Source organism: Tyto alba, unplaced genomic scaffold (assembly GCF_018691265.1).
Source record: "Tyto alba isolate M040663 unplaced genomic scaffold, T.alba_DEE_v4.0 Super-Scaffold_28, whole genome shotgun sequence".
Lineage (NCBI taxonomy): Eukaryota > Metazoa > Chordata > Aves > Strigiformes > Tytonidae > Tyto > Tyto alba.
The window spans coordinates 9,833,839-9,850,045 of NW_024881302.1; the positions used below are offsets into that span (position 1 = coordinate 9,833,839).

A 16,207-nucleotide genomic window follows, 5' to 3' on the forward strand; every position below is an offset into this window, starting at 1 on the left:
CTCAAAAAAACCATACAAATCTTGTGTGCAGAGCTTGTGTGAGCAGCAGGGTTTTGAATTTGCCTCTTGAAATCATTCACATTACCCAAAATGTTTATAGGGACACACAGTGAGCTTTCAACACTCAAATAATTCCTCAAGGAAGAATCGTTACGGTCTTCCGAAACGATTCCTGTGTTAAGTGTCAATTAAGAGCTAACTATAATGAGATGCTGAGGGATGAAATTAGTATCTAATTTAGAGTGACAACAGAAATGTCCATGTAGATAAGTTGGAGGGGAGATGGTGGGAGAAAGGGGAAAGCAGGGAGTGCAGCAGCTATTCTGCAAAGAGGGGCAGGTGTGTTACCATGGAGAAGATGGTGACTAACTGGATGGTCATCAGAAGAATCAGCCCTCAGTGGCTTTTCTGAGGGCTAACTCTGAGATTTGCATGAACTTCTTCAGCCAAAGCTTTCAGGGCTTGTAGATTTTATGGAAGATGATGTGGTTTGAGCATGCTTTCTGCCTTCTGAAATGTCAGCTGGTGAAAGTGCTGTTCACCCATCTGGCGGCTGGAGGGGTACGATGTCAGCTACTTGAAAAAGGGCCATTTTGGTGTTGAAATTCACCTCTTTGGCCGATAAAGACCTTGATAATGAGACTCTCATATCAAAGGGCTCTGGCAGCACAGCAGTTTGAGTATCTATTTGCCTGACTGCCACTGGAGTAGCTGCATGTGACGTGCACAGGTATTTTATTTAAATAAAAATTCTTGCTCTCAGTGGTTAGCAAACACAGGTGCCCTGGGAACTTGTGAGTTGCGGAGCAGAAGGTTAATTCTGGGTGGATAATGTGCCGCTCTGATTGAACACGGGAGCCTGCACATACCAGGATACACTGTCCTGGCTGCTCTGGCACATCTTTGCCCCTCAAGAGTAACTAGCATTTGTTTTCAGCAGATTTTTCCCACCCTATGATGGGTCTGGGCTTGCAGAGGAGGCAGGACGTTGCAGTGAAGGGAGCAGATGGCTAACTCCCTTCTCCCTCCCGCACAGTATTTTCATAACCTTTTAATGGCATCCCATCAGAATGGGGACGAGATGGTGATCACGTGCTGGCCACAGCCACTCTGTTTCTTCCAGTGGGGGTGGAAGCCAGGATGAGATCAGATTTTCTTTTTTCCCTTTTCTGCATGGAAACTTATTTGCGTTGCTAACGAGGTCCCCGGTTCAACACCGTAAAAGGGATGCTGCAGGGAGGAGGACCAGTAAGCTTTCTCCCTTGGGAAAGGGTTAATGCAGTCCTTGACTCATATAAACTGCTTTTCGGAGGTCAGCGGGCATGCAGTTTGTCACCTGTGATGGCAGGTGATAGAGGTTGAGCTATGGGCACAGTGGGATAAGGTGGCAGGTGGGGCTGGACCCACACCAGGACACTGCTCAGGAACAGATACATCTTCCCTGGCAGCATTGCTTGACCAGGTTATTGGGCACAATGTGGGGGGAGGAACATAACATGCTGCTACCTATGGAATACAGGGAGCAAACCTGCAATCAAATGTGTTACCATCTAATCTATCAGAACAGGTTTCTTCAGTCAGACACCCAGAGGAAGGCCCAGAGGCAAGGAGGAATATTATCACCTGGATTTGAGCAGACTTTTGCATATGAGGTTGGTTCAGTCTGTGATGAAGACAGGCTTGCCTTCCAAGTATGGCTCTGAATCTGAAGAGTGGAAAGCACAGTGTGTGCTGTGCGTAGTGATTTTGGTTTCCATTAATGTCCAGAGAAGAGATTCCTCATGAGAAGGAAATTTTAATTTGGAAAGGACTCAGTTCATTTCTATTGGTTGCATTTAGCTGCATTTGCAGCTTCCCTCTTCAGCAGAGCAGTGTCCTTGTGAAAACACCACAGGGTAAACGCATAGGAATGGGGAGAAAGGAAAAAGATTTGAATGACAGAAACAGTCGGGTGAAACTGAGGTCCCTATGAAGCAGAAATATTGAGTAATTCCATTTATTTCTCAGCTGCAGCACTGCAGTGGTTTAGAATGCAAATTACCCCTTTAACCCACCAAGTTTAGCTCTACTGCATGATACAGTATTTTGCACATCTGCTTAATGAGATGGGAAAACCAGATGTAATGGTCTTTGCTGCTGTGAGGGGACAAATGGAAACTGAGCCTTTTGTAATAAAAATAGTCCTGCCCTTTTGAACCTGTTGAATTCTGAAGGAGACATGGGCATGTTTTTGCAAATGATGATTTGGTATTTGCAGCTGAATGATCCTAAACTCATTCCTATAGCTGTTCCTTCACAGCTCAGAAGTGGATTTGATTGCTGTTGATACTGTTTTTTTCCCAAAGCTTTAAGCAATCTCTATTTTTCTGTTTTGGTCATTTGTTTCATAATTCAAAATCTTTTATCTTACCAGACATATTTAAATGTTTTTGGATAACTTTTGCTGCATTTTACAGCTGCACAACCCCAGGGCTTAGTTATAAAGCCTTGATGATTTAGTTGAAGAAAGTGTGCTTGACCACATCTGTTTCTGTGTTAACTTATGTCTTTAGGCCACTGCTAGAAAGAAGGAAACTGTAAATGCCAATTCCTCCCCATCCTCCTTCTAGGTTTGATACAGTTTTTAATGTTCGTGTGAATAGGAAATGAATATTTAAAATTTTGACTTATTAAATTAGTGTGAATCAAATAGGAAGAGTCATAGCACAGTCATTTGGACAACTTATGGGGGATGAAACTGTTCTAAAATAAGTCATCCATGAGCTTGTAATGTAACCAAAGCTCTCAGGATTTATCTTACAATTTTATCCTTGAGTCTCAGAGATATGACCTTGAGTGAGTGTGAGACTAGGTTTGCCTTATTCTATAAAATCCCACACTGACCTTTTCAGAAGAAATCCTCTTACTTTTTAAGGTGGGCATTGGAAGTATCTTGAGTATCCTTATCTCTAAAGTTGTGTCACTTTGGAGACCTGGGTTCTGTCCTCCATTCGCTCAGCCCCCCTCACTGGGGTCACACTGCATCCCCCGGGACTTGGGAAGCTGCATCTGTAGCTCCCAGCCAGCTCCTCTTGGTAGCAATTGTTCTCGTTCTGCTCGATTTGTCTTCCTGAGAAATGGGGATACTATTTCTCAGCTTCAGAAAGACAGATGTTGCTTGTTTCTCAGTCATTAGATTAAAACAAATACAAAGTAGAAATTTTCTTTAAAAATAGAGATCACTTCCTTAGGAATTTGCTTCAGTGGGGACTGTGAGATATTCTCTCTGTAATGATTTATATTACAAAAATAGCTCTGTCCTATGTCTGCAAACAGTTAGAAATGTGAGCCTGGAAAAGAAATCTAGCAGCTAACTCCTCAGCTTGAATAAACCAGTCATAAACAAAACGAATTACAAAAGAACTGAAAAACTGAACTTCCCTATAAATACAGTGTTCTCTCCTCGGAAGTCTGAAAATACTCCGGGCTTTTGAGCATGACCCAAAGCGTACCGTATCCAAGCTTTTTTGGCCTCAATGCAAGTAGTGAGTTCCAAAGCAGAAGAGTCTGGCAGTTCTGTGCCTTCTCCAGGGGACTCTCCTGCTGCTGAAATTGCACTGAGTCAGGGGGGACCCTGTGAGCGAGCGAGTCACAGGCCACAGAGTTCCTGTCTTTACTGAAAAATTAGGTCATCAAAAGAACATGACCTCAAATTCATATTTACACATGTGACCTAGCAGTCACCATTTGCCTTCAGCGCCGTCAGCTGATGACACTCAGCTCGCACGTAGTGACACTGCATGAAGCCACCGAGGGCACTGCTACGACAGGATTAGTGCTGAGATGTGCTCAGCGTGTTGGAATGGAACATGACTTAACCAGGCGGTGACAGTTCCATCCGGGGACAGGTTTCCTTCGAGCAGGAACTTGTATTCAAGCACTCAATACAATAATATGCGGTGTCTGCTTCCTCAGAGGCTGCGTGCCCTTTGGCTGTGGTTTTTATCTTTGTTTACTATAGAAATAGCTTTAGTAGATTATGCTGCGTCATTCAGTTCCCTGCCAGAACGTATGTTAAAGACAAAATAGAAAGAGTGTGAGTGCAAGAGAGTAGTTGTAATTTTTATGGCATAAGGAAGGCCATTATAAATTATATGAGACAATGAGGATCTGAGGATTTCAGATCAAATTTAGCCACTTGATATGGAGACTTAAGAGAAAAATTTGTTTTTACTGATATTGCCAATTAGGGAGCTGCCAGGTGGCCAGTTAATAACCCAGATGCGCTGCAGAAGATGCAGCATCAGCAGAGGCTGTTTCTGAAGCGAAGCAGAGGAGTGCTTTCCAGGGCACAGCAACAAGCCGGGGGAGTGCCGGCAATTTCCTCCCGGCTGCAGGCACGAGCTGGGTATGGGAGATGTGACAAGAGGGAGATCCTGGGGTAGGTAATGCCAAACCAGAAAGGAACAAAAGCTTAGGAAAATTGCAGAGAAGGAGGAGGGGAATGCAATGAAAGCTAAAGAACAGTTGGCTACTGAAAATGCAGAAGCTTGGGAAATGGTATCTTGGCTTCAAATTGGGCAGGTTCACAGGTGCCGATGGAGCTGATGGGCTAATCTAGAGGCAGTTGAGACCAAAGGCTGTATGAGTCATGGAAATGGATTATAGCACCTTCCCCTTTTGTCGCTGGCTGGAATCTGTGTCTGTTACACTGATGTCAGCCCCATTCCTGCTGGAAACTGCATCATCGCTGGCACAAGACCCGCTGCTGTGACCCTCACGTGCCTCAAGGGGCCAGAACTCGGGATGGAGGCGCTGGGGGCCCAGGCTTCTCGCTGACCCCTGCAGTGCACCAGGAATGACTGGGAAAAAGGGAATAACCTTTCCCTACTCCAAACAAAGCTGTCTGGGCACACTGCTACGTGAGAATTGGGGAGAAAAGATTGAAGGGATCAGCACATGAGCTTGGGTGGTGTTTATCTCGCACCTTTGCCATCAGCAGGAAACAGAACTCGGCTCAGGTCATTTCAGTCATTTTTCTGCACTTGTAACAAAGCACAACACAGACCCTGACACTGAGTCAGTCCTAGAGCTAGAATAAATACAGGTTCCTGTGGCAAAGTCAAAGCTAATCTTTGCTGCTGCAAGACTGTGAGGTGTGGGGCCAGCAACGCAGAGCTGTGCTGCCCCAGAGAAAATCATCCCTCTCACCTGCACTGTGTGTCAGGTCTCTGTGGGGACGCAGCTGGGGGTGAAGGCAGGTGAGTAGAGTTTGCTGCTTTCTACTTTGACAGCTGGGGTAGATCTGCTTTTCAGAGCCTGGCTTGCATTCCCAAATAGGGGCATTTACCCAGTTTTTTTTCCAGCTTCTGTGCCACTCCATTGCTTGGGGTTTCTGTGTTCGTGCCCACCAGCCCTTCTTTCCTGGGTGCAGGCTGCAGGGAACGGTCCTGCTTCTAGTTGCCCAGAACTTGAATAAAACGTCATGGACCTGACTCTTCAGAGTACAAACCCAAGGCAGAAAAAGGCCTGAAAAAAACACAGAGAGGAAACTGCATTTCTATGAAACCTGCAAGGAGACAAACATGTTGTTAGAAATGGCTCTAGAAGAATGAAACGAAGATGCCTTTGTTGTAGGGATGATGTTGTGGGGGAATGAAGCTAATCCTGGGATGATGAGAGAAGCTGGACCTTCATGGGTTGCCAACTGCTGTGGGGAAGCACCAGCTACAATGACTTGCCATTTATAAAAATATCTGGAGATAAGAAGCTTATTTTTAGGCAGAGTGGTAACCGGCTATTCCAGCAGACTCAAGTGATGATAAGGATTTGGCGTACAAACAGCAGAGTAAGACGTCTCATCTTATCTTGTACCGTCACTTTTCTCCTCACTTTCCCTCTTGAAGCAGAAAGCATTCCCAATTGCTTTAGGATTCAAATGAAAATCCTTTGAAATAGCCATCAGATTTCCTTCCTTTCTCCACTTTTTCAGCGTGATGTTCTTCTCCTTTAAGGCATGAAGCAGCTGAAAATCTTTGACTAGGGTCTGGAAGACACATGCAGTTATGGCATTTTGCATACTGGCAGCCCCAGTTCTAGTTTGTCTGAGAAACTGCTGAACTCATTTGCTGTGCTGGAGGTAGATTTTGCTACTTGCTGGGCTGGTTGTAATGATTCAAGCGCGTGCTCTGGATGTAGCTGATGTTACTCCCAATGTGTATTAATATCAGTAGGAACAGAAATCTATCATAAAATCATCTACTGCAAAAGCAGTGTTAATTTCCTTGTTTTCTGTGTAGAAATTTTTCATTTGCAAGCCTCACCATCTGCATTGCAGCCATTATATGTAGGAAGTATGGAATGTGTCTTATCAGACACAGAGCGTGCACAGCAAAGGACATTCAAAGGTTATGTTGTCATCATGTCAAATGGGCCTGTTTATTCTGAGTGCTGTAGAAGCAGAGCTTAATCAGAGCATCAGCCATATGCAGATTTGAAATTAGATTTTACAATAGCCACCTGTCTGCTGCTTCAAATCCATCATATTCTTTGGGCTAGAGCTGTGTTTGCTTGGCAAATATATGTGCTGGGGGAATATAATCTAAAAGCCTTCATGCAACAGTGTAAAAGGCACTTAAATGCATGTATGAGTGTGCAAGGGAAGTACATCTATCTTATGGCTTTGTGCTGGTCTGCTACTAAAGCATGTGGGGGGAAAAAAAGGCATTTTTCCACGTAAAAATCAATAGCATTAGCGATCTCCCCTTCTTTTGCTCTTCTTTTTGGGTTCATAACGCTTACATGTGTCAGCCAAAAAAGTTGGTGATAATTGATGAGGCATTTGATCTTTCTCTCTAAATGTTTTTGAAGGAGTATGTAGAAATGTGCACACAATGTTTATATAGTGAGGCATGCCATAGTTTTTGTGACTCACAGCATTCTGCTTTTAAGGAGTCAAAAAAATCTGTCTGAAAAGTTTAAGCCTCTCTCCCCTATAATGCAACATGGGAAAAAGAAATAAATCTATGTGTTCACTTACTGCAAGTTGCATCAAGGCAGTGGTGAGTCAAGATGAAAAGAGGAACAATATTCAAAGTAAAGGCTGACATTTTAAACACTGGCACTTGGAAAGAAGTGGAATTAAAAAGAACTGCAGAGCAGAAATTGACGAACAACATGCACCACAGTTTAATCATATGCTCACAAGTGCCTGAAACAAATAAGTACATTTTTTTTTTTCCTTGCTTATCTCCACTGTGGTAATTATTCTTCTAAAGTGGTAGCTGCTCTCCCTGGGGAAAAAGAGAATTTATTTTTAAAATTCAGAGTATGGCCCTTCCACAGAAGTCAGTAGGAATTTTTCATTGAATTCAATGAGAACTTAAATGGGCCATTAAATGAGATCAGTAATGCAACAGCTTTCCAAAGCCATCCTGCCCCTGAAGGTCCCTCCTTACACCAAGGAGCAGCAGTGACTGCTGGTTTTATGCTGGCCAACATCTGAAGCTGTGTGTATCCCCTTCTCCCGAGCAGGGAGCACCATCCTGGTGTTTTTACCATTCACCACAGCAAACCAAAACGTAACAGGGTTGGTGTGAGTCGGGGAAGTGCTCTGCAGCACACAACTGCTGGCTGCCCAGCTGGGCTGAGCTCTGAGCCGCTGCCTCCTGCCTTTGCCCGGGGATTAGTGTAGCTCCATGTGCCAGGAAGGTGCCAGAGGTGTGGCCGGAGAGTTTCCTCCGCAGCTGAGGGCAGAAGCCTTTGTTTACAGCAGCACGCTGGGAAGCCTCAAATTTGTGTGGTGCCAAGGTGGTGCTCAATAGCAACAGTCCCAAATCTCCACCTTTCCTGTGCTTCCCCTTCCCAAGAGTTTGACCTCAACCGAGTGCTCTCCTCCTTGAGTTCTCCAGGTCCAGCCACCCACGTGCTGGGATTTGGCTGTCGCTGGACCACATCCCCTGCCGCTGGCCGGGGCCCGATGTGTCACCCCAGGGACGTGAAGCCAGACAACGCCACGCTCAGTGCGGTCTCTGGGTTAAAAGCCCACTCCTCACTCCCAGCTCATCTTTACTTGGGAAGATGCGAGCGTACGTGTTTTAACTTTGTTCACCCAAAGCTCAGAAAACAACTGCATCCTTGCTGAAACTCCGCTGCGTTTACAGCATCTTCTCACGCGGCGAGGAAAACTCTTGGGAGGAAAACGCTGCTATAAAAACTGCTTTATCAGCCAAGGCCACCGCTCCGCACGGCCGTGCCTCCGCTCCTACCGGGGCCGGCTGTTCCCCCCGCGGGGGCCGGGAGGGTTTTCCAGCCCTGAATTTCCGCGCCGGGCCCTCTGGAGGTCAGTGTTCGCCCGCGCTGCAGCGGACCTGTTGCAGCCCCGCGGAGGCTCCGCGGGCAGGGCCGGGCCGGGCGGGAGCCTGCCTGCTCGGAGCGCAAACCCCACGCGCGTTTTACCGACCCGGCCAGCCGGGGTGCGTGCGGGCCTCCCCGCCCTGACGGCGCCCCCCGGCACCCGCGGTGCTCGCGCGGCCGCGGAGCCGCCCGCCCGCCCGGGGCGGTGCCGCACCGCGGGGCGTATTGCGGCGCGGCGGGTGGAGCCGCGCGGCGGGAGGCGCCGTGCGCGCCCCGCGTAGCGCCCCGCGGAAGATGGCGTACATCCAGGTGGGTGCGGAGCGGTGGCGCTGCGGGACCCCGGCACCATCCGTGTCTCGGGGGCGGGGGGGGAAGGAGGCAGAGGGGAGGGGCGCTGTCTGGGCTGTGTGCGGGGGGACCCCCGCCTCCGGCTGCGGGATGAGCGCCGGTGCCACGGCGGGCCCTCTCCGCGCTCCTTGCCCGGCGCGGGTGCGCAACTTCGGGTTAACTTCTGGGGAGGAGTTCCCGGCGGCGGCGGCCCCCGGCGAGGGGGGCAGGCGGGCCCGGGGCGGGAGCGGAGCTTGTAACCCGCTGCTGTTGGCGAGGCGCCGGGGTAGGAGCGGATCCCCGCGGGGTCGGCGGGCGGCCCCCCAGCCCTCCCGCCCCTCCCCCGGGGGCAGCGGGGTGGCCCCGGGTGGGTGCCCGAGCCTGCACACGGACTTCTTGGAGGGAGGAGGAGGATGCTAAACCCCGAGGGCAGACTAGGATGCGCTGGGGACTTCATCGGCCCCTCCAGCCCGGGCACAGCCCGGCGGAGTGGGGGGGCACTGGCGAGCCCCAGCCTTCGGCGTGATGGATGGGAACCCCCCAGCAGTGCGAGGCTGAATTAAATTTTGGGCTGGTTTAAACCCTGAGCGATTTTCCCCTCCGGCTCTGTGGTTCCCAGCTGCCTGTTTTCCATTTGTAGCCCCGAAGGCTGCTGCCCGGTTTTAAGATAAACCCGAGTGGAGCGTTTACAGCTGTGCGGGGAGTCCGGGCGCTGATAGAGACACCCGCTATCAACGCCGCGCATGACCCCCCGCCCCGCGGGGCCGCGCCTCGCCGTGCCCCCACGGCCGCCCTCCCACTCGGGGCAGAGCCGCCGCGGCGCCCGGGTGGGGGGAGCGAGGGACGCTGCCCCCGGGGGGGTGGCTGGAGTACGGCCAGGTGGGTGCGGGGCTCCCGGGGCCCCTCGGCTCGGCGGATCTCGAGTGGGGCCGGGCAGCAGCACTGCCGTCAGGGCCCCCGCGTGCAAGGCAGGGAGTACCCCTTTATCCTTCACGTTGGGGTGGAGGGTGGGGCCACCCACGGGTGCGTGGCTGGGAGGACCGCACCGTCCCTAAGCTGCGGTGTCCACTGTGTCGGGGCTCGTGAGCCTTTCCCGGCGGTGTAGCTGTGGGAGCACAACACAGTCTGTCACCAGTGGGGACCCCACCCTGCTGCGGCGTCCCTGGGGATGTCGCCATGGTGGGTGGTTGTTGTAGCTGGTCTGTTGACCCAGCTGTGATCCGTGGGGCTGTGCAGACTCGGAGCAGGTGACCCCAGCCATGGGCCCAGGCAGACTGGGGGGGACTGGGTGCCCACAGCGAGGTGTGAAGCGGGGATGCAGCCCTGCCCCGGGTGAGGGGGTGCACCCGGGAGGCCCTAGCCGACCCTTGACGAGGCCTCGCTCATGTCTGGAGGCTCCCAGCTGGGTTGTTCTCTGCTGGGCCGGCTTGGCACGACATGGCAGGGCATGATGGTGCCTCCTGGACCCAGGGGGTTGAGCTCTTCTCCTGGGGGTGCTGAGTGCGCCGCAGCAGCTTTGCTCCCTGGGATCCCCCAGCACCTGCTGGCTGGTGTATCCTTCCCTAAAGCGCTGCCCGTCCCCAGCCCTGACCCTCCTGACCCCTGTGAGCGAGGTGGGTGAACACAGCTGGTAATGTTTGCTTTCCTTTGTGGGCCCCTGCATTTCAGCCCTGTATGGCACTGGTTACTTGTTTACCTCTTCCCCACTATAATATTTAGTTATTTCTCTCCTCCCATTTCCTGGAAGGGATTTGTGGGTGGTCACAGACTCAGTTTATTATGGTGCCTGTGGGACCGCTGTGGGTGCTCTGGGGGCCGGTGGCATGCAGGAGTGGTTTCACATCACCAGTGGCCGATGGTGACCAGGAGGGCTGTTTGACACAAGCCTACCGTGCGTCCCTGTGGGCCGTTTGGAAATGCCACTTCCTTCGCACAGCACGTGCTATGGGGTTTGCTCGTGTGGCACGGATCCAGCCACTTCATTTTAGAGCAATTTAAATATTCTCGATGCAGCTTTGCTAAACAACTGTAGCTTTAGCTGTTGTGCTTCGGCTGCAACTTTACATTAGTAAGGGATGATAAAGCCCTTTAAACCATTGAGGATTTTCTTAAACAGTTGGTCTGTGGGTATCTGGTAATCTCTGTCTTGTCACATTGCACTGAAGCACTGCCAGTCTCTTATTTTGTGCTTCTGACAAGTGGTGGCCTTTTCACCAGATACTGGTTTCTGAGAAGTTTAAAAGGGAGCCTTGGGCTAAAACATGGTCCATACGAGAGTTCTTGGAACTAAAGGCAATTTCTGCCTCCCAGCTTCTTTACAAAACACTCTCTTGTCTCTGCCATGAGCATGAAGTTAGAAACCAGTTTCTACATGTGAAAGAGTAAGGAAATGGGGGTTTTTTGTGTGTGTTTTGTTGTGGTTTTTGTTTGTTTGTTTGTTTTTATAGGGATTCCCTCTCTAGAAAGACAGCCAGGGCAATTTAGAAACTCCTAGACTTGAGACAGAAAGTGATGGGAAAATCATTTCAGCAGGCATCTGAAATGCTACTGAGTCTCTAGTTATCAGCAAAGTGAGCCAAATATAATGTTCCAAGGGTGGCTGACTAAAATACTGGCTTGCAATGATTTCTTCTTTTGCTGTAGATTTTCTCTGTGACTTGGGGGAAGTGGCTGCTGAGCAGATTTTTGAACTGGAGTGCGTAACTCAAGTTTTAAGCACTTAAATTCTAATTTTTGTGTTCTTCAAGTCCCATCTGAGGATGAGACTGAAGATGCCCAGCTACCTCGAGTGATGTGTACATAATGGAAGGTATTCTGAATCTGTGCCTATTCCTAGAAATGTTGCTTTTAACAAGTTGGCATTGAAACTGCATTTAGTTGGGCTGAATCTGGAGGAAAGCCTCTTTTTCCACTGTGACATCCAGCTGGAAAATTTGGGTATGGTTTGCTGTCAGCAGCAAGTAGTTGCTGTGATTAGAAACAGGTTAGAAAAGAAAAGGAGTTGCATATGATACCTCGTTACCAAGGGGCAATGAGCAGGATTTTCATGCTCCAGGATGGGTTTGGGAATTTCACTCCTGTGGAAGGAGGAGCAGAGGGAGCTTGGTGGGGAGGGACTGGAAACAGCAGAAGCTGATGCCTGGTCAGGAGACTTCTCCTTCCTCTAACATTTCCAAGGTACTGTCTTGCCAGAAATCCAAGCTCATCCCAGGCCGGGGCATGTCAAGGCAGAAAATTTAAAGTTATTTGAGCATTGCTAACCTGTTTTTGTCTTTTTCATTTTGTTCCCCTTTGCTTCATCCTGGATGTCTAAAAGGACAGTTGGAACCAATAAATGAGGTGAGTTAATCTGATGATTCACTCTCCGCTCTGTCTCCTCTCTCCATCCTGAGGGGATTGTATCGTATTTTCTGACTTCTTGCTGATGTCCTAGATATAAGTAATGTACTGCATTTTGGGCTGGTAATTTTTTTTTTTTTGGGGGGGGGGGACAGACGGACAGACACAACATTCAGATTTTGTTTATGGAAAAAACTGTATGTTTTACTGGAGCAAAAAGAAATGTTCCTGTGGAGTCTTCTCTGCAGATCTGTGTTCCTCAGAGGAAACCCCATTGTGTGGTGTGATAGTGCTCTTGTATCTGCACACTCGTGGATACTGCAAATGTCTGAAGTGTTTTGGGGGGATATCTACGGAGAAATTCTCACATGCTTTATTTCTTCAGCGTCTTAGGAACATTGCAAGATCAGGTACAATTGTAAAGTGATTAGACCAGGGATGTGCATGTACTGAGCTCTTGCAGCTGCGTGTCTCCCCCCGCCATGACTATGGAGCAATGCCCTTTATTAGTAGTGCCCTTGTGCTGCTTAGTGAGCCTTCTTACGAACTGCAGAAGTTGGAGCTCGCATGGGTGGGAAATGAGCTAAGGTTGGGCTTGTGGCTCTTCTAGAAGCAAGCAGAGCTTTGAATGGAGTGAAGGCTGTAGGGATGGCATGGAAATGGGACAGCAGCCTGTTGCCCCTCTGATGGGATGCTCCCACCCCATGGTTGTAACAGCAGAGGAGCACTGTTACCGGTGGTGCTGCCAGTGCCACCATGTAAAAATAAGAAATTAAATACTTTTCTGGGTCAAGTAACTTCTTAAAAAAAAAAAATCATTGAAGATTCTTCATTTAATTAATCACCATAGTAGAGGGGAGGGATGTGGATTGTGTGCTTTTGCTAATCCATTTTAGTGGCAAGTTTGTGGGGCTGTAATGCTGTATGTGTATGGATTGTACAAATATTACATACTAATACATCTACAGGGATGAAATGTGTTTACACTGCTGTGTTAATTAAATAGACCTTTGCTGGATTAAATCAGAGCTTCACTTACATTTTGGTTTTAATTCCTCCTGTTGTACATTTGCTGATCTGTTAGTTTGGTGTGTGTGAAAGAATAAGCATGTTCTACTATAGCATATTGCTATGCCATAGTGTTTTGTAAATCACCCTATTGCCAACCTACATAATAATACATTACAACTAGAAGGAAAATACCTGCAGTGAATGCTTATTTTCCTGCCTTGTTACAGCATCAGTAAAGTTGGGCTGGTAACTGCATAGCACTTGTCTGTTGATATAGATGGAATAAATATGGTTCTTAATGTTCTGTTGCCGAAACGCAAACATAAATACAGCTGAATGTTATTTCTCAATAGCTATTTGATGGGTTGTAATCTTGTACTTTGGTTTCCAATGGCTTCAGGGTCTGCTTGCTAGAATCTCGGATCTCTTGCTGTGCCGGTGGACTTGTAGAAATTGTTGTCAGAAGTGTTTCGACTGTAGCTGTTGTCAAACAAATGAAGATGAAGTTGAAATCCTGGGACCTTTTCCTGCTCAAACTCCAGCCTGGCTGTAAGTTTAGATGCACAATTTCCTAGCTTTAACTGAGGAGTAGGGCTACTCAGCTGTGATGAGAGTATTGATACGAAGTGGTGATAGGACATTCAGAGGATGCCATATAGAAAGGAGGAACCTCCTGCTGAGGGTGGGAATGTAGGCTACTTAACAGCAAGGTGAAAAAGGGGCAGCTCTGTTAGCTCAAATAGTAAGGTTAGTGTTTGTAAAACACATTTCTGATGGGTAAGACAGAAGTTATTTTGTAAGCTATCATAGCAAGCTGATAACTGGTTTAGCTGTGCACCTTTTTCAAAAGATGTTTTTCATCTTCAGTCCTATTTCCTCTTCAGATGGACCAACCCTTTGGAGCACTTCAACTTAGCTGAAATGCTGATGTGGTTGTTTTGAAATATTTTCTTATCCTTGTGTGAAGGTGGTTATCATATAGGCAGATGAAAAGCGTACCTTCTATGTGTTCTGAAGGGGAAATTAATTTAAAGTTTCATTTAGCAAGACTTGATCTCCTGCGTCACCTTAGTACTCTTCAAGAATTCCTCTTGAATCATTAAAGTACAACAGCCACAGTGCCAGTTTTTATCTGGGGCTTTGATTAGTGTATTTGCAAATCTATTACAAAAAAAGTTAGTGAAGTCTTCCCTGTTTTAGTCCCTCTCATCCGGGAATCTGCAGAACAGAGGTGACCCTGTGGAGGCACTGGTGAAACCCAGGAGGGTCTCCTGTCTTTTCGTGGCTGCTCTGTCAGCTTGGCTGGGCTGTCTTCTGTGAGAGCAGGTTGCCTCAGTGTGTCCAGAAGCTGTGGCACAGGAGTTGCCCATTTAGTGCATCATATGGTGCTTAGGAGTTGGTACCTAGGCACTGAGACAGTTATCTACTCCTGTGAGTACCCACTGTTATTCTGTGTCAGGTCTGAAAGGTGCATGTCAGGTCTTGGTGCTGCATTAAATAAATGGTCTCATGTTTAGATTGCAGTCTTCTCTATATACTCTTTTGAATCCAGGTAGAATAGGATGGTAATTAATACTGAAGCAATAAAAATAGAGATGTTCAAGATGTGTTAGAATGGTTCTTAAATGTGGAGCAGCATATTTAAGAGTCTGATATATGCCCAGAAATGGATTCACCTGCACTTAAAGGGAAATGGAAACAAAATCAATGCTAAATAGGAAAGCATTGTGCGCAGAAGAACACAGTGATGAGGTAGCAGTATTGGATGTAGAAAGATTGCTGCAGGAACAATTACATATGTGGGAACAAGTAGCTAGGCTTGTTGTGGGAGGATACTTCAGAGTTTCTCTGGTGTGCTGAGGAGCATAAGGGATGTCATGTGTGTTTGGGGCTGTGGGGTGATTGTCCCATGGTGTAGTTATTCACTGCTGGATCCTTCTGTTTGGCTAAAGGGGCATTGTAAGCATTGAAGCTCTGTTCTTTTGGTCTCAAAACTTGGATGTATGATGACTGCAGATGAGCTGCACTTAGCCACAAGCAGAGAACATGGAGACCTTTGAACTCATAAAATGCTCTCTCCAGCCTGTACTGTTTTCCCCCAGTCCTGCTCCATCTGAAAGCTTCTACAATTAACTTACTGGAATGGACATAAGCAGAAGACAACATGCTCTGAAAGAAAATCCCAGTTCTTCAACCATGTTGTGCTTTATGCTGCTCCTACTCATGCTAGCAGCCCTGGGTGGGGTCCCCGGGACCCCAGCCTAAGTCACTTATCCATCCTTCCAGCTTCAGGCCATCTGATGCCGTTAGGGCCTCCCTGTTCTGCTCTAGTGCTGAGAAAAGGTGAGTTCCCAGAGGTAATGCCTGAGAGGGGCAGCAGGAGCCGAAGAAGAGACACAGGAGCAGTAGCTTTGCTTTGCGAGGAGGCATAGTTGCTGCCTTAGGATCCCTGAAGTCTCCATCTCCTCTGACACTGTTGCAAATCCTGTCCTCTAAGGTTGCCTGTTAACACGTGTTGGTATGGAAGCTGTAGATTCGGCTTTGCTTGCTTGAAAAGGCTGTTGGTTCCTCTTCTTGAGCTGAGATGGATGGACCCAGGAGGGTGCTAGGGAAGATGCTTTAAGCTTCCAGGGTGATTTTGATGGAAAATGGTGAGGGAACTCAGAAATTAGTCACGTGAGTAGGTCAAGGAAAGAGGAGACACAGGGAGGGAAAGGAGCTGGGGGGATGTGATTGAGAGGAGAGGGGGAGAAAAAAATAAGCCTGTAGAGGAGTACAAGTCTGTAAGACTAATAGGAAAGGAGAGTAAAAATTGAGAGGTAGAACCAGGGTATTTTGTTTGATCAGTAGGAGGGCCATGCTTTTTGTGTGTGCAGCTTTAAGGTGGAAGTGAACCATGCAACCTCTGCTGGCTCCGAATTCAGAAGCTGAAGATTTCTGTTTTCATTGTGTTGATCTTATACTCTTAAATCTCCATATGTGTTTTTGGAGGTGGGAAACAATGTCTGGAGGTAGATGTATGAGCAGAGTAGGAGTTTGGAATTGATCTCAGAATAAGATGTTTAATGGGTATGTTTCTAAGTGCTCAGAGATCTTTGTGTGCCAATTGACCCCTTGTCCTTTTTGTTTATTTTATTTTTAGAAAGGGGGTTTTGGATTCAGTGGAAACCCCTAAAATGGAAGACAGATTTGACAC

At 47.9% G+C, this 16,207-nt stretch overlaps 1 protein-coding gene across 7 annotated transcripts in view; it reads left to right on the forward strand.

Moving 5' to 3' along the window:
- Positions 1-8,553: 8,553 nt before the first annotated feature.
- The window catches only part of SYT17 (synaptotagmin 17), a 40,969-nt gene continuing 33,315 nt past the window's right edge, over positions 8,554-16,207 (forward strand). Inside the window, exons 1-3 of one of the 7 annotated variants that reach the window (XM_042798953.1) lie at positions 8,554-8,643; positions 11,983-12,000; positions 13,412-13,560. In XM_042798953.1, the coding sequence (XP_042654887.1) occupies positions 8,629-8,643; positions 11,983-12,000; positions 13,412-13,560 (182 nt within the window). In that variant the 5' untranslated portion in view covers positions 8,554-8,628. Of the gene's footprint in view, positions 8,644-11,771; positions 11,839-11,977; positions 12,001-13,411; positions 13,561-16,207 lie in introns of those variants that run through there. The other 6 variants (XM_042798954.1, XM_042798955.1, XM_032983818.2 and 3 more) reach the window with 6 other exon arrangements.